General features: G+C 35.3%; 1 protein-coding gene across 5 annotated transcripts in view; it reads right to left on the bottom strand.

Annotated features, from left to right (window-relative positions):
• The window catches only part of TMEM68 (transmembrane protein 68), a 51,219-nt gene that overhangs the window by 8,244 nt on the left and 23,425 nt on the right, over positions 1 to 19,550 (bottom strand). For 3 of the 5 annotated variants that reach the window (XM_044245580.1, XM_044245583.1, XM_044245582.1), the window contains exons 5-8: positions 17,716 to 17,909; positions 15,531 to 15,683; positions 12,872 to 12,932; positions 11,088 to 11,227 (exon numbers count right to left, since the gene is read on the bottom strand). In XM_044245580.1, the coding sequence (XP_044101515.1) occupies positions 11,088 to 11,227; positions 12,872 to 12,932; positions 15,531 to 15,683; positions 17,716 to 17,909 (548 nt within the window). The remainder of the gene's footprint in view (positions 1 to 11,087; positions 11,228 to 12,871; positions 12,933 to 15,530; positions 15,684 to 17,715; positions 17,910 to 19,550) is intronic. The other 2 variants (XM_044245585.1, XM_044245584.1) reach the window with 2 other exon arrangements.

The following is a 19,550-nucleotide window of genomic DNA, read 5'->3' as shown; positions in this document are numbered from 1 at the left end:
AGGAGGTCCACAATGCTCTCAATGAGTTCCAATCTAATCTAAACTCCCTCAAATCTAGGGTAACTGAGACAGAAGATAGAATTAGTGATCTGGAAGACAAACAGATAGAGAGAAAGGATCAGGAGGAAGCCTGGAACAAACAGCTTAGATCCCACGAAAGCAGAATCAGGGAAATAAATGATGCCATGAAGCGTTCCAACGTCAGAATTATTGGAATTCTTGAAGGGGAGGAGAAAGAAAGAAGTCTAGAAGATATCGTGGAACAAGTCCTTCATGAAAATTTTCCGAATCTCGCGAATGAAAGCAGCGTTCATGTACTAGAGGCTGAACGGTCTCCACCCAAGATTATACACTCCAAAAAAAACACCACAACACCTGAGAGTCAAATTGAGAAATTATAATTGTAGGTATAATCTCTTGAAAGCCGCCAGGGCAAAGAGGCTCCTTACTTGCAGAGGGAAGCCCATCAGAATAACGTCAGACCTGTCCACAGAGACCTGGCAAGCCAGAAGAGGCTGGCAAGATATATTCAGGGCACTAAATGAGAAGAACATGCAGCCAAGAATACTTTATCCAGCAAGACTGACATTCAAAATGGATGGAGAGATAAAGAATTTCCAAGACTGGCAAGGCTTAAAAGACTATGCAACCACCAAGCCGATACTGCAGGAAATATTAAGGGGGGTTCTATAAAAGAGGAAAAAATCCCAAGAATAGCATTGAACAGAAATATAGAGACAGTCTACAGAAAGAAAGACTTCAAAGGTAACTCTATGTCAATAAAAACGTATCTATCAATAATCACTCTCAATGTGAATGGCCTAAATGCACCCATAAAACGGCACAGGGTTGCAGATTGGATAAAACGACAGGACCCATCCATATGCTGTCTACAAGAGACCCATTTTGAACGTAAAGATACACGCAGACTGAAAGTGAAGGGATGGAGAAGCATCTTTCATGCCAATGGGACTCAAAAGAAGGCTGGGGTAGCGATTCTCATATCAGATAAATTAGACTTCAAACTAAAGACTGTAGTCAGAGATACAGAAGGACACTACATAATCCTTAAAGGGACTATCCACCAAGATGATCTAACAATTGTAAATATCTATGCTCCCAATATGGGAGCAGCCAATTACTTAAGAAAACTGTTAATCAAGATAAAGAGTCATATTGATATGAATACACTAATCGTAGGAGATCTTAACACGCCTCTTTCAGAATTAGACAGATCATCGAAGCAGAAAATCAATAAAGAAACAAGAGCATTGAATGACACATTGGACCAGATGGACCTCATAGATATATACAGAACATTCCACCCTAAAACAGCAGAATACTCATTCTTCTCAAGTGCACATGTAACCTTCCCAAGAATAGACCACATACTGGGTCACAAATCAGGACTCAACCGATACCAAAAGACTGAGATTATTCCCTGCATATTCTCAGATCACAATGCTTTGAAACTGGAGCTCAATCACAAGGAAAAGTTCCGAAGGAACTCAAACACCTGGAAGCTAAAGACCACCTTGCTTAAGAATGCTTGGATCAACCAGGAGATCAAAGAAGAACTGAAACAATTCATGGAAACCAATGAGAATGAAGACACTTCGGTCCAAAACCTATGGGATACAGCAAAGGTGGTCCTAAGGGGAAAATATATAGCCATCCAAGCCTTGCTCAAAAAAATTGAAAAATCCAGAACACACCAGCTGTCTCTACACCTTAAAGAACTGGAGGATCAACAACAAATCAAACCAACTCCACACATAAGAAGGGAAATCATCACGATTAGAGCTGAGATCAATGAGGGAGAAACCAGAGATACAGTAGAACGTATCAATGAAACTAGAAGCTGGTTTTTTGAAAGAATCAATAAGATCGATACGCCACTGGCTACACTAATCCAAAAGAAAAGAGAGAAATCCCAAATTCATAAAATTATGAATGAAAAGGGAGAGATCACAACTAACGCCAAGGAAGTAGAAACAATCATCAGAAGTTATTATGAACAGTTATATGCCAATAAGCTTAGCAACCTAGATGAAATGGATGCATTCCTGGAAAAATATAAACTACCAAAATTGAACCAGGAAGAAATCGACAACCTGAATAGACCGATATCTAATAACAAGATTGAAGCAGTGGTCAAAAACCTCCCAAAAAACAAGAGCCCAGGACCTGACGGATTCCCTGGAGAATTCTACCAAACCTTCAAAGAAGAAATAACACCTATTCTCCTGAAGCTGTTTCAAAAAATTGAAGCAGAAGGAAAACTTCCAGACTCTTTCTATGAAGCCAGCATTACCCTGATCCCCAAACCAGGCAAGGACCCTACCAAAAAGGAGAATTTCAGACCAATATCACTGATGAATATGGATGCTAAGATTCTCAACAAGATCCTAGCCAACAGGATCCAACAGCACATTAAAAAGATTATCCATCATGATCAGGTGGGATTCATCCCTGGGCTACAAGGATGGTTCAACATTCGCAAATCAATCAATGTGATACAACAAATTAATATGAGAAGAGAGAAGAACCACATGGTCCTCTCAATTGATGCAGAAAAAGCATTTGACAAAATCCAACATCCGTTCCTGATTAAAACGCTTCAAAGTATAGGGATAGAGGGAACATTCCTGAACCTCATCAAATCTATCTATGAAAGACCCACAGCAAATATCATCCTCAATGGGAAAAAGCTTGCAGCCTTCCCATTGAGATCAGGAACAAGACAAGGATGCCCACTTTCACCACTCTTGTTCAACATAGTATTAGAAGTCCTAGCAACAGCAATCAGACAACAGAGAGAAATAAAAGGTATCCAAATTGGTAATGAAGAAATCAAACTCTCTCTCTTCGCAGATGACATGATTCTTTATATGGAAAACCCAAAAGACTCCACCCCCAAACTACTAGAACTCATACAGCAATTCAGCAGCGTGGCAGGATACAAAGTCAATGTGCAGAAATCAGTGGCTTTCTTATACACGAACAATGAAAATAGAAAGGGAAATTAGAGAATCGATTCCATTTACTATAGCACCAAGAACCATAAGATACCTGGGAATAAACCTAACTAAAGAGGTAAAGGATCTGTACTTGAGGAACTATAGAACACTCATGAAAGAAATTGAAGAAGACACAAAAAGATGGAAGACCATTCCATGCTCTTGGATCGGAAGAATAAACATTGTTAAAATGTCTATACTGCCTAGAGCAATCTATACTTTTAATGCCATTCTGATCAAAATTCCACCGGCATTCTTCAAAGAGCTGGAGCAAATAATCCTAAAATTTGTATGGAATCAGAAGAGACCCCGAATCCTTAAGGAAATGTTGAAAAACAAAAATAAAGCTGGCGGCATCACCTTACCTGATTTCAAGCTTTATTTCAAAGCTGTGATCACCAAGAGGCATGGTACTGGCATAAAAACAGACACATAGACCAGTGGAACAGAGTAGAGAGCCCTGATATGGACCCTCAACTCTATGGTCAATTAATCTTTGACAAAACAGGAAAAAATATACAGTGGAAAAAAGACAGTCTCTTCAATAAATGGTGCTGGGAAGACTGGACAGCTATATGTATAGAATGAAACTCGACCATTCTCTTACACCGTACACAAAGATCAACTCAAAATGGATAAAAGACCTCAACGTGAGACAGGAATCTATCAGAATCTTAGAGGAGAACATAGGCAGTAATCTCTTCGATATCAGCCACAGCAACTTCTTTCAAGATACGTCTCCAAAGGCAAAGGAAACAAAAGCGAAAATAAACTTCTGGGACTTCATCAAAATCAAAAGCTTCTGCACAGCAAAGGAAACAGTCAAAAAAACAAAGAGGCAACCCACGGAATGGGAGAAGATATTTGCAAATGACAGTACAGACAAAAGGTTGATATCCAGGATCTATAATGAACTCCTCAAACTCAACCCACACAAAACAGACAAACACATCAAAAAATGGGCAGAAGATACGAAGAGACACTTCTCCAATCAAGAAATACAAATGGCTATCAGACACATGAAAAAATGCTCATCATCATTAGCCCTCAGGGAGATTCAAATTAAAACCACATTGAGATATCACCTTACACCAGTTAGAATGGCCAAAATTAACAAAACAGGAAACAACATGTGTTGGAGAGGATGTGGAGAAAGGGGAACCCTCTTCCACTGTTGGTGGGAATGCAAGTTGGTGCAGCCACTTTGGAGAACAGTGTGGAGATTCCTCAAGAAATTAAAAATAGAGCTTCCCTACGACCCTGCAATTGCACTCCTGGGTATTTACCCCAAAGATACAGATGTCGTGAAAAGAAGGGCCATCTGTACCCCAATGTTTATAGCAGCAATGGCCACAGTCGCCAAACTATGGAAAGAACCAAGGTGCCCTTCAACGGATGAATGGATAAGGAAGATGTGGTCCATATACACTATGGAGTATTATGCCTCCATCAGAAAGGATGAATACCCAACTTTTGTAGCAACATGGACGGGACTGGAAGAGATTATGCTGAGTGAAATAAGTCAAGCAGAGAGAGTCAATTATCATATGGTTTCACTTATTTGTGGAGCATAACCAATAGCATGGAGGACAAGGGGCGTTAGAGAGGAGTAGAGAATTTGGGTAAATTGGAAGGGGAGGTGAACCATGAGAGACTATGGACTCTGAAAAACAGTCTGAGGGGTTTGAAGTGGCGGGGGGGTGGGAGGTTGGGATACCAGGTGGTGGGTATTATAGAGGGCACGGCTTGCATGGAGCACTGGGTGTGGTGAAAAAATAATGAATACTGTTTTTCTGAAAATAAATAAATTGGAAAAAAAATAAAAAATAAATTAAAAAAAAATCCCTACAGCATTTTTTTCAGAACTAGAAAAAAAAAAAAAAAAAAAAAACAACCTAAAATTCATTTGCAATTTCAAAGGACTCTTAATAGACAAAAGAAGAAAAAAGCTGCAGGCCTCATACCTCCCAACATCAGAACATACAACAAAGCTGCAGAAATCAAAATAGTGATACTATCATAAAGACAAACATATAGACCAATGGAATAGAAAAGACAACCCAGAAATAAACACTTGCATGTATAGCAAATGATCTTTGACAAGGGTGCCAAGACCATACAATGAGGTAAAGGCAGTCTCTTCAACAAATGATGGTGGGAAAATGAGATATCCACATTAAAAAAGAATGAAGTTGAACCTTATCTTACATTACACAAAAAAAAATTATCTCAAATCGGATTAAAGAGCTAATCCTAAGACCTAAAACTATAAACACTCCTAGAAAAAAATGTAGGCGAAAAGCTTCATGACACTGGATTTGGCAATAATTTCTTGACTACGACACCAAAAGCACAGGCAACAAAGCAAAAATAGACAAACAGGAATACATCAAACTCAAAAAGTTCTATACATCAAAAGAAACAAGCAGCAGGGTGAAAAGGAACCTACAGAAGGAGAAAAAAAAATTTGTAGATCATATATCCAATAAGGAATTAATATCCGGAATAAAGACCTTCTACAATTCAATTCAACCCAAATGTAATTATTTATATTCGTATACAAATACTATGATTATATTGTAATGATTATATTTTCCAAATAATATGATTAAAAATGTGAGCCAACACCTTGAACACACATTTCTCCAAGGAAGATATACAAATGGCCAACAAGCATATGAAATGATACTCGACATCAGTAATCATTAGAGAAATGCAAATCAAAACTACAATGAGATACTACTACTTCACACCCATTAGTAAGATGACTATCATCAATAAAACAGAAAATAACAAGTGTTGGCAAAGATGCAGAGAAATTGAACCCTTGTGCACTGCTGGTAGGGATGTAAAATGGCATGGCCAACTATAGAAAACTGTATGGAAGAGGCTCCTTGAAAAATTAAAAAAGAATTATCATAGTGTGAGATAATAGAAAATACTTATTGTTCTCTGCCCCTGGATCCTGGTACAGAGGCCCTGAAACTTTTATAATTTCATCAGTGATAAGGGCACTAGAAACATATTTTGTTCTATTGTTCTAATATTTGGTTTCTGACTCCAGTTCCTGATGCAGTGCTCCTAAAACCCTTATAATTTTCTCAGTGATAAAAATTTTTCACTCTACTGGACTCGTGGATGGCTTCTGGGTAAGGGCTGGTCACCAGAAAGACCAAACTATGATTAGAAGCTTGGAATCTTTAGCTCAATTCCATCATCGCTCATAAAATTCCAATAGTACAGACTTCAGGGGAGTTCAGGGAGCTTCCAGGTGGGTGAATACACCCACACCAGGAGGGTGGTACACCCTAATGTCATGGGGGCTCTGCACCTGGGGCCCTCTCATTCTTCATTCCTCCGTTATCTCTTAATCTGACTGTTCATCTGTATCCTCTATTGTATCATTTAATAAACTGATACAAGTGTACCCGTGAATACTGGGAGCCACGCTAGCAAATTAATTGAACCTGGGGAGGGGTCATGGGAACCTCCAATTTATAGCTAACTCAGCATAAGTTTGAGTTACCTGAGGACCTACTACATGCGATTAGCATCTAGAATGGGGTGGGAATAGCCTTGTGGGACTGAGCTCTTAACCTGTGGGATCTACACTATCTCTAGGTAAATTGTGTCCGAATTGAGTTACATTATCGGACATCCCGCTGGTGTCAGGAGAATTGCTTGGTGGGAGGAAAAACCTCCATATATTTGGTGATCAGAAGTGTCAGAAGTCACGTGGTATGTAAAAGTAAGTAAGATTCACAAGTAAAAGAAAGACATAGTACGGAAGAACTGGGCTTTTCCCTAGAGGAGGGAAAAGCTGGAATTTTTTCTTTCCACATACAATCCAGCAATCACACGTCTGGATATATATCCAAAAGAATTCAAAACACGATCTTGAAAACATATTTGTGCATCAATTTTCACTACAGCATTATTCACCACAGCCAAGAAAATGGAAGCAACTCAAATGTCCAACAATGAATGAATGGATAAACAAAATGTGGCATATACATACAATGGAATATTACCAGCTTTAAAAAAAAGAAAGAAATCCTGCCACATGCTATAATACAAATGGACCTGAAAGGCATGCCAAGAATCACTATCATAGTGGAATCACTATGATTCCACTTTTCTATAGCAGTCAAACTCCTAGTACTAAAAAGTAGAATGGGGGTTTCCAGGGGCTGCAGGAGGAGAAGTGGTAAGCTGGTATGATTCTGCTCACATGCGAAATCCAAAAAAAATGAATCTGTGGAAACACAGAGTAGAATGGGGGCTGCCAGGGTGTGGGGAAATAGGGAGATGTTGATAAAGGGTACAAACTTACAGGTCTCAGATGAGTAAATTCTAATGTGCAGCATGGTTGACTTACAGTTAATAATACTATATTATATATTAGAAAGTTGCTAACAGAAAAGGTCATAAATATTCCCACCACATATGCAAAATAGTAATGCCGGGTGGTGGAAGTGTCGTCTAATCGTATTGTGATGATCATTTCACAATACACAATTTGATATTTACAATATCAAATCTCCACCTTGCACATTAAACTTTTAGTGTTATATGTCAATTATATCTCGATAAAGCTTGGGGAGAAAAAGAATCTTGTGTTGCCCATAAAGAAATCAGAGTAAATTGGTGGATATATATCAAAAATATATTTGATATTTGATTTCTGATATATATATATCATATATATTTGATATATTGATGTTTGATGGATATATATTAAAAAAAGAGAGAGAGAGAGAGAGAAGGAATGGTTAGTTGGGTGTTCAGTGGACACAGAGATTCAATGTAGCAAGATGAAAAGGAGGTTCTAAAGATTGGATTCACAACAATGAATAAATATATTTAGCACTAATAAAACATATACTTAAAAATGGTTAAGTAATAAATTTTACATTTTTAACCACAATTTTTAAACTTAAAAAAATCACAGTATACATACAAAAGGCTGGTGGTATAAAGTTATAATCACAACACATTCATCCCATTTTCCAGGTGATTCAGTAATTTGACATTTATTTATCTAATTTTATACTTTCTGAAGCTGTAACTACAAGCTGAGTGGTCTTTTTTTCCTTGATCTTTTTTTCCTTGTCTTTGCAGGAATGAATATTACTGATCACTTCTGTTTTTTAAACATCCTCACCTGCTGACTTTACTCACACTAATTTCCTTGTTCCCCACCTCTCTGCCACTTCCCTTTCTGTCAGTTTTGGGTGTTTTCCTTGGCACACCCCTTACATGTTACTTGTCCTCCCGTCTGTCCTAAGTCGTCTTCTTTCTCTCTCTAGCTGCTTTGTAAAACTCATGACTTCAGTAACTATCTCATGCAGATAACTTCTAAATCTTCATCAATTCTGACCTCTCTCCCAAACTTCAAAGCAATATTTTTTAATTTTAATTTTACTTATGAAGGGGCGCCTGGGTGGCTCGGTTGGTTAAGCATCTGCCTTCGGCTCAGGTCATGATCTCAGGGTCCTGGGATTGATTGAGCCCTGAGCCCTGTGCCAGGCTCTCTGCTCAGTGGGAAGTCCGCTTCTCCTTCTCTCTCACTTGTGCTCTCTCTCAAATAAATAAATAAAATCTTAAAAAAAAAAACAAACTATGCATATAAATCTATACATACATATCCTGCAGGTAGCTATAGAATTAGGTTTCAAGTCTGGTATTTTCTCTCTGTAAAATCTCTCAAATTTGTACCTTGCTCTCCCTTTCAAGTACATAAACAGATCATTATGTAATTCATTCATTCATCAAACATTTATTGTGATCTAATTAAATACGAATGCTCTGCTGGGAACTGGAGACACAAGATTCATAGCCTAACCTCTGCTTTTAAAAAGCGCACTTGTATTTATATGTATCTAAGTGATCACAATTACTAGAGTCATCTTCACAAACCACTGTAGAGGAACAGATTATACATCTGCTTGCTTCTGCCAAATAACTCTGAATGAAACTGATACAAGCCACTCCCAAACAGAGGCCTATCCTAATTGGAAGGTACTGGTAGACAAATTCCCTAGTGTGATAGTTAAGGGCCTAAAAATATAGCCCCTACTTACTTTTCCAGTTTCATCTCAACAAAACCCTACTCACTAAGCTAGTGATTCCCCAAGTTTATTTTTCCACAGTTGTTATTAAATGCTATTCAATGAAAAACAAGGAGAGGGTTTTGGTCAGGTGAGAACAGGAAAATGTGCTTTGAAACAAAGTTAAAGAGATCTCTTTGTTGCGGGATTCTTAGAACTTTCAACATGTTGATATGTTTTGCAAAATTCCTGGAGAATTTATCAGACAGTCTTTCCAACCTTGCTGTTCTAACCCCCTCAGATTGCTGGTATATGGTCAACTTTCCTATCACTATTTCTTTATTCATACTCTTCCTCCAACCCCAAGTCCACATGTCCAAATCACATCCTTCTTTCAAGACCCACCACAAACACCCTCATTCCAGAAAGCTTTTCCTATTTTTTCCTTCACAAAGCGGTCTTTTTCCCCCTTTGAGTTTCTACTCTCACTCAAATTCAGCCTCCATATTGCTTCCAGTGACCTTTGCAAATGCAGACCTATCACAGTGTTCACCTATTTTCAAGACCACGACACCCCGCCCCTGACCCAGCTTTTAGGAAACAAAATCAACTGTAGGCCATGATTATCCAGACCTGTCCTGTGTTTCTAGCTTCATCTTCCATAACATATACCCTTCTGGCGATACAAAACTATCCGCAATTCCCCAAAGATTTTACACTGTCATATTGGCATCCATTTATACATTTAGTTTCCTCCACCTCATTACTCTCTGTCCAGCTAATTCCTTGTATTTCCAAACTGAATTCAGCCATCACCTCTCCCAAGGAGGTACCCCTGATCTAATTTGGGTATCCTTCCTTTGTGCTTCCATAATACCCAAAGATAGCAGTTCTCAGGCGGGATCTTGCCCCACTGGGTGTTACATGAGAAGGTCTAGAGGCATTTCTTCGTTATCATAATGAGTGAGGGGTGAGGATGGGAGTGCTACCGGCTCTAGTGAGGAGAGGCCACAGAGGGTGGTAAGCCCTGTATGGCACACAGGACAGGCCTCCACAACAACATGTTAGTAACACCCGGAGTAAGAAACCTTCTGCAAGCACACCACTGTGGTTAGTGCATCACCATATAAACGCTGATTTAGTTATTCTGTTCCCCTGCTGGACTGCAAGTTCCTAGAGTAATGGTATTCACTTTTGTTAATAATGTTAACACCCAGCATTCGCAGAGCACTTACTATATACCCTTCCCTCTTCCAAACAATGAACACGTATAATCTCATGTAATCCTCAGAGACAACTGTAGGGGTTATGATTCAGGGTCATGAGACTGAGTCCTGTGTCAGGCTCCATCCATGTTGGGCATGGAGCCTGCTTAGGATTTTCTCTCTCCCTCTGCCCCTTCCACAGCCCCTCCCACCGTTTATTGCACACGCTCGCTCTCTATTTTTTTTATTTTCTAAAAAAAAATAAATAAATAAACAAATATGCTCTTCCATGTTCTGCAGACTAACAGAGTAAGCTGTGGACTCCCTGAGGTCACACAGCACACACGTGGTGGAACTAAGAACAATCTGACTTCATAACCCACACTCTTAAAAACTACTCTACTTTCCTGCCAGGATATTTCTATCAAACAAGAAACACTTTCCTTTCATGGAGGTCAACTCTTTCTTCTGAACATCACTTATGAAACTTTTTAATTACCAGTGCCAAGAGCCCCAACCTCTTAGCACTTGTGACATTTTAAAATGAGTGGTTCTTTGTTGTGGGGAGCCGTCCTGAGCATGGTAAGAAGGAGCATCCCTGTCCTCTACTCACTACAAGCCCATGGCCCCACCACCTCCCAGGACCTGCCTGTCATGACAATAACTTAACGTCTTGAGACACTGCCAAATGTCCCTTGGGGAAAAAAGCACCGCTGATCAAAACATATCTGTAGAATGAATGAATTCATTTTTAATACAATAATTGAAAGTAAAAATCTGTTCAAAGATTAAGAAAAAAAAGAATAATTTACCTTCTCAGCTAATTCTTCTGCTGTTATCTTTGGATCATAGGGAATAGGATCACCTAAATAGGTACGTAATTTCACTGGAAAACCGCCATACATTGGAGCAAATGGATAGCGGAATTTTTCATAAAGCCACCTAAATAGCCCTGTTTTAAAGTAATCAAAATTATTTTAATTGGTTAAATATTCTGAGCAACTGTAAATTTTCAAATTAATAATTAATAATGTGGGACTTAGAAGAAGGTAGCAAACAGTATCACCTCCCAGTAATTAATACAATATGTATATATTTTAAAGATGAGCTTTTCATCAATTCTAACAAATGTAGCACATTAATATAAGATGTTAATAATGGGAGAAACCAGAAGGTGGTGAGAAGCTTTATGGGGTACTCTCTGTACTTCCACTCAATTTTTCTGTGAACCTAAAAATGCCCCCAAAATAAGGTTTATTTTTTTAAAATGAACTTTTAAAAATATGAGAATTTTAAAAGGCAAACCAATTACTATTATTACAAAACTGAGGGTAAAGATTGCAACCAAAAGCTAGAAGCTAAAAAGTCTAGAGACTCACAAATATAGGCTTCTATGAATAAAAGAAAAGAAAAGGCATAAGATAAATTCACATAAACATGAAACTAAAATGCACCAATAAATAGGTAAAAAAAATTATTGTAAATTAAGAAAAATGCAAAAAGTAGCAAAGAATTACTAATGCTAATGACCAAGTATGAAACCCAGCAAAATCAAAAGTGGCAATAATGTAAAATAAACTGCGGGATTAAGTAAAAAAGAAAGTCAAAAAGCAGACACAAATAATTTTTAAACTACTTTATAACCAAAGAAACAAAATTGGGAATAATTCTGTTAAGCAACTTAATTTCTGAAGAAATAACCTGAGAGAAAATTAGAAGAACAATTCTACAGCAACAGCTAAACATCACATCAATCCGCCTTTCCAGTTTAAATGTGGGGGGAAAAAAAAAAAGAGGGAGGAATGTTAACATCTAAAAAATGTAATAGAATATCAACAACATACCAACATTACACATAGAAGAAACAATAAAAGTTTAAAGTTCTTTAAGAGGGGATTTGTATGTGGATAGGAATAATATAGTTATGGGGATATACTTTTATAAACAACCACAGGGTATAAAAACACACTGAAAATTTCAAAATAAAAAGAAAACAACAGAGATATTGCAAAGAAAAAGCACTTCTAATTGTTATCATTCCAGTAACTACACTCAAAGCTTATTTTGTTACACACAAATTAAAGTTAGGCAAAAAGAACTTTACAATATAAATGTATTATGGTTCAAAATATTATAAAAAGCAAAAAACAAGAAGTAACAGAAATGAACCAATGCAGATGATACATCCTTAGTCATTAATCTTAATTCAATATCATATTGTCCTCCATTTTTAAAGCTGTAACTTCTTCAGCGTTGAGTTAGGAAGATAGTCTGGGTAATGGGTACATTTGTTCAAAACCTCAACAGCATGACTCAACCAAGGAAATTAGGTAACACTGTAATTTTAAGAAGCCCACAAAACAAATAAGCTTCAGTATGTATATAAGACTCTTAACAAAAATATAATATCTAAGAACTGCCACTACTTAGAATCAGTTATCATTTAGACTTTAAATAATAAAACATCTAATAATATATCCATTATCTAAAGTAATAATTCAAAAGAATTTCTTATAGGGTTCAAAAGCCCAAGTTTCGAAGATTATATTCTAAATATTACATTATAATTAGAAAAACCGTATGAATTAGAACTTACTTGTTCCTCCAAGTGATCTAAATCCTTCTCGAATATTTTGTGTAAACATAGGAATAATGGGCTGAAGAGAGAATTTGAATTAAGAAAGTAAATATATTGATCCATTCAATATCTCCATTGAGTCAATAATGCAAACTTTTGAGGGCTTGTTTAAGATTAAGAAAATGAGGTGTTTTTAAAATAAAGGTACACTTTTATCACCAGTGTGATTTATTATACTAAATTTAACTTGATCATTTGTAAAAACAAAAATTGGAAACACTGCCCTCTAGTAGCAATATATAATATTTCACTTACAAACTTTCCTATCCTTTCCACATAAACTCTTGAAATTCAAAATAAAGATTACAGTAATCATTAATTTCATTAAATAAAATTAATGTGGTAAATTAATTTGATTTTAGTGGTCCACTGAATAGTATGCTCACTGGAGAAAAGTTACAAGGCAGATATTCCCTCTTAGGAAATTTATATAAATTCAAATGACAGGTTTTGGAAAGAGGCTGTCATGCAACCACCAAAACACTATTTTTTCATGAGATTATTAAATCTAAAAATGTTGACTATCAATGAAAAGTGTAAGACTCACTGAAAAAAATAAAGGAAAATTAATATATAAATAATTCCTTTTATCATTAATATTAAAGGATTTCTGCTCACAAGTTCATGGTTTTTATCATTCCATGAACATCTGTGATTAAGTACAATTTTTTAAATGGAGACCTTAATCAAATGTCCTAAAACAATGAAGTCGCAAAGGATCATATAAGAAGACAGAATGATGATGAAACTGAAGTAGATAAAAAATTGAATAAGAACACTTTAAAATGCTCACAAAATATACTGAATTAAATGACATTTTAGAATTTAAAAAACTGAGAATCACTTTACTTACATTCTACCATCAGTATTTGCCTAATACAGAGTTAGTTACCTGTCCTGGTGTGCAGGGTTTGAGATATTTAAATAAGCTGACATTTAAAAAGCCATTCTTATTCAGTTGTGGAAAACATTAAATATGGTGGACTAAAGGAAACGGACTCAGGTAGAGCTTTCTCCATTAAACTTATTAACTCACATAGAACTACTGGTCATTTATTTAGTGTATTTCTTCCCCCACCAGAAGGACACACTGTTTTGTTTACAGCTATATCCCCAGCACCTGAAATAGTGCCTGGAACAGACTGTGCTAAAAACAAAGTGTGATGGATGAATTAATTAACGAAAGAATGAAGACACAGGACACAGAGACATTGCACATAATGAAGTAGTTTGTATTCTCTGAATACAAAATGTTGGAAATAGGCAGCAATCTTTAAACAGTTTGGAAAAAAGACGTCAGGTAAAGAAAGGCACTCTGACCGAAGAATTTAAAAGTCTCATGGTGTTAATTCACAAAGCTAAAATGTAAAACAAAGTACACTGACTCTTTTGTACAAAATTCAGATTATGATCTAGGAAACCAACACTAGATTTGTGAAATAGTGACTGCTGACATTCTAACTTTTTAAAGAGTTATAAAATGTCTTTAGAGTTGAGAATATAAAATGCCCAAGAAGAAACAGAAATCTTATGGCTCATATATACATCCTTTGTCTTCTCTGACCAATACTGCTGGATTTGTGTCTACTGACTAGCATGAATCCCTAGATTCATACTGAAGCATGCACTTTATGAAAACTCTTCAGGGTACATACCACCCTTTAAATAGCTTACTCTCCAGAAGCTCGATATATCTAGAACCTATTAAGAAGGAAAATGCTTACCCTAGCAGACTCAGTATTCCAGGCTATAGTCTGGCCATATAGTTTCTATATTTGCATTCAAAATAACAGCCGTAAAGTTATAAGCATTACTTTATAACAACTTGATACTGTAGTATAATCATTCATTCCTTTTCTTATATACCTAATGCATACAAGGTATTGGCATAAGTAACCTGGAATTAAATTGTTTGCATGCATACATGTGTCTCCTTATATACGTGAATGTACATGTGTGAAAGAGAAAGAGAATGTGTATTTTGTTAAAACTATTCTTGGGGCATTAGTTTAAAATGGTCTTAGAGTCTAAACTTTGCCCCTAAAAATAAGTGAGCACCACTGGACAAGTTATTTACCACGTTTATTCTTCAGGTTCTTCATATATAAAGTGGGAATAATAAGAATTATACTATATCAAAAGTTATTTTTTAGATTGATATAATACATATAAACAATTTTATTAAGACAAATGTTATTTTCTTTTACATCACTTGTTTTTCCAAACTGAGTCAATGGGCTAATATTTTTCCAACTTACTTAGATATGAAGTTACCTAAAAATTCTCAGGAATTTCATAAAGTAAGAGTGACTTAAATTATATTAAAAAGCCTATAACTTTCAGAAAACCTTAAACATTTTTTTTAGCAATATTGTGTGAACTTGCACTGAAAATCTAGATTTTTTCACTTTAATTTGTTACCATGTTACAATTTAAATGTAGTAATTCCTCCAACAGTCTTAAATTTTTTACTTTATGATAATTTTGTGTTTATGATAGTTTATGATAATTCTGTGAGGACCATGAAGGGGTTTTCCAGATTGGACACTTGTACCATTTACGACTATCTCTATATGGTTAAAAATGCTCCCTCATATATCTGGACGGTGCCTCTAACCTCAAGGTCAGCAGACTCACTGTGAAATGCAGTCAGGGATGGCAACAGTCGCGGTTGCCTGCAGTCCTGAACTGTATGCTCTGCTCTGCTTCTGCCTTGCTGTATGACCCGATCCCTCCATCCCTTCATCTCTCTGTGCCTGAGTTTCCTCATCTGTAACATTGGAATAATTATATATGTCATCTACTTAATGTACAGGAGTACCGACATAAAGCCTTTTAAAAGCACTACAAAAGGTTGGGGTGGTACAATAGTTATCATATGTACAATGCTACCTGTAAATCAACAATGGTAAAGATTTCTGACTTTAAACTTAAAAAAGTTGTTTATAAAATGTTCTCAAGTTTCATACAAAAACTTTAAATTATCTAGATTATCTTAATTATCTAGAAACTCTATCAAAGATTGAAAAAAATAGTTCCTTTCTCTCTGTAATTTCTTTCTTTCCAGCCTTCTTCCAGGCAATGTTCCTTATATCTGTGAAGTTAAGTATGAGAAATTAGAATCTCATGATCAATTTATGTAATTCCAAACCTACTTCTGTGATTTTCACCTTAAAACTTTAGAAGAAATAATCCTTTCAAATATAAACCTGAAAATTAAACTATCTTTGATTAGGGTTTTAGCTTTTATCACAGCTTTAACAGACAATTACTTTCATTACCCTTAATTTTTGTACAATGGTGCATAATATCCTTTTGTACTTTCTCATATATTCTAAAATTTTTATAATCAGTGCTTAAGACTCTAAGAAATAAAATGTGCTATGAGTTAACTGTCTGTATCTATTAATGTAAGTTAAATTCAAAATGTAAGTTAAATTCAAAATGTCCCTTTCTAGTAGTGTTTAATATTGTGTTAAAAAAATCAATTCAATTTAATTCAAATAGCCTACTAAGTGCTAGTCACTGTACTTAGGACTCAAAATATAAAAAGATGATCTTGTCCTTAGGGAGCTTATAATTTACTGTAGGACAATAATGTTTAAATTTTTACGTTGTCTATAATTAAACACTTGGACAAGTACATTAACTCTTACTCTGGGATCACATTACTAAAGCACTACAGCAATTACTTTTAGTAGTTACATGTACATGTGTACAGAAGAGAATAAAGTTCAACACATTTTATTTTAACTCTGCAGTTATTAAAAAAAAAAAAAAAGGAAAATTCCATATTTTTTTCCAAAAAGAAAATTTCCATTTTTTCCCAAATACTAGTCTTGGGTCAGAATGAGACATCCATAAACTCGTCGTTTTTAATCCTATATTTGTAAAATGAACAGGTAAGCTAAGGGTGCATAATGGTCTCTATATAGCAGCAGAGGGTACACAAAAAACTGAAACATGAAAGTATTGGCAACAGTCTCTAACTAATTGGCCTGGAAAAAGAACACCATCCTGTCAAAGGTACTACCATTTCTTTTTCCAACAGACAATCTAAAATGAAAACAGAAAACAAAGAAGAAACATTCCATAAGTAAGAAATAAATGTTTCATAGAATAAATTATAATATGGAGACCAAAAAGTTTGAGAATTACTTTCCAATGCAAAGAAAAGGACAAAATAGCATTCGTATTCTCCAGTCTACCAAGTAAAATAGTCACCATGGATCCCTGAGGAACACTTAATCTTATTGACTAATTTTTTTGTATAAAATCTTTTTAAAAGATCTAAATTACATTAATAACTATTTCTTTTCTTTATTCATACTATCAGATAGCTGATCACATTTGCTGAAAAAAAATAACAGGAGTTATGCATTCAAGTCCCATTATTATACAAATTGGTCACATAAAAGAAATGCAATGAAACCAACCAACAACCATCACTGAAATATGCCAACTCAGTCATACCAACGGCTTAAAACTGAAAATACTTTTGAAAAAGATGTAACTGAAGGAATACAAAAAATTTTACAGATCTAATTAAAAGCAGCTAGATTTTGAAATGTAAAATAAAACTTGGATGGATATTTTCCAAATTTTCAGATTAATTTTTTTAAGATGGCATCCCAAGCACAAGGAAAATTTCTCTATCATTAATCTTACAAAGAGTTATGTACACTGATCTTTAAGTAGTGCAATTAAAGTATTTAAATTCTTATATATTCTGGCCCACTACATAAGCATTGATTTTAAATTCAACCTAGCTTTACTTTAATAATTAGTTTTATATAACTCACCACTTTTGCATCAATTGCAACCTGAGCGAAGCCTTTACGATTACCCCAAATGATGTTGTAGGTTTCATCACTAATTAGGGCTTCTCGAACTCCACCTGGTGAAATAGCTAACAAGTGACCACTCCTCAGAATTTCAACACATTTTTCTCTTGGTCCATGTAGAGCACAAAATACATCAAGTAATAAACTAAACCCTGTAAAAAACATTAGCATGAAGATATATCTTAAGTACTTCTTGTCCAATTCTTCAAGACAAAAATCTTTACAACCTATATAAATTATCTATACTTCAATCAGTAAACTCCTTTTTTTACTTTTTTTTTTAAGTCAACAAGAATTCTTAAGGTTTGGATAAGATTAATGTTGCTGGTAAAGTAATAGCTAAGCTTTATTGACCACCTCCTACTGATAATTTCCTCAGTGATCACCTACTACTCAGGTTACAGTGCATATTCAAACTTTCTGAATTAAAACTCACAAAATCCTTGGAAAACAGGGATTCTGATCCCCATTTTACAGGCAAAGAAGTTGGTTCAGAGGGTAAGTATCTTGCTCAAAGTCACACACCTAGCAAATGGCAGGGCAGAGATTCCAGTCCGGTTATGTCTAGTCCAAAGCTCCTTCCACTGCATCTCAGAGCCAAACACTGTCTATAGTATTTATTACAGCAATCAGAAATGATATCCCATCAGCAATCACAAATCTAATCTTCCTTCAACCCTATAAGAAAAAGAATCACTCAAGAGAATGTAAATCTGACTATACTTAGCCTTACCAAAATTGGCAAGCCATAACACATCTACTGAAATTAAAAGTCAGATGATGTTAATCCCATAATTAATTTGTTAAATCAATAATAACAGCAAAATCATTAAGAGTTTTTAATGAAGTGAGTATTTAATTCAGTTACAGCTAATTCCAAGTCTTAATATTATATAGTTTTTCAAAGCACAACTATTTATGGATGAAAGAAATAATCCTATCAGTAATTAACTATTTTAACCAAATATTAAACTGGAACTTCTGAGGACTGAGGTTAGTATAATACATTACTTTTGAGAATGGGAAATATGAGTAGTGAAATTGTACAGACTAAGCAAACTTCTCACAGGTTTAAGGATCTGAAGCAAGATTATAAAAATTATTAAGATTCAAATAATATTCACCACATATTATATTAAAAGCTCACTGACTTAACTGGATGCATTTTCATAATAGGTTTCATAAATTACAAGATCATAAAAGAGAAATCTCTTTAAAAACCAAGGGCTAAATAAAAATATTCACATTGTATTATGTATAAAAAGAAAAAAATGGAAGCAACCTGTAAGAGAAAACTAGTCAATAAATATTTTAGTCATACATTAAAACTATTCTTTATAAAGCAAGGTAAAATGTTAATGCTAATATTATATTTTTTTTAAAAAAACACAAAAGAGTTTACATAACATGTAAAAATATACAAATTAAAAATGATGTGTAATAAAAAAAAAAAAATGGGGACGCCTGGGTGGCTCAGTTGGTTAAGCAGCTGCCTTCAGCTCAGGTCATGATCCCAGCGTCCTGGGATCGAGTCCCACATCGGGCTCCTTGCTCGGCGGGGAGCCGCTTCTCCCTCTGCCTCTGCCTGCCATTCTGTCTGCCTGTGCTCGCTCTCTCCCCTCTCTCTCTGATAAATAAATAAAATCTTAAAAAAAATAAAAAATAAAAAATAAAAAAAATGTAACTGGTTATGTTAGGGTAGTAAGATTATAATGATGTTTTCCTTTTCTCTAGTTTGCAAATTTATTATAAAGTGATCATATTGCTTTCTAAAGAGAAATCTTTTCTAGCCA

The sequence above is a fragment of the Neovison vison genome, chromosome 4 (genome assembly GCF_020171115.1).
Source record: "Neovison vison isolate M4711 chromosome 4, ASM_NN_V1, whole genome shotgun sequence".
Taxonomy (NCBI): Eukaryota; Metazoa; Chordata; class Mammalia; order Carnivora; family Mustelidae; genus Neogale; species Neogale vison.
The sequence above is the reverse complement of the archived record's forward strand: the minus strand, read 5'-3'. Positions and strand labels throughout refer to the sequence as shown.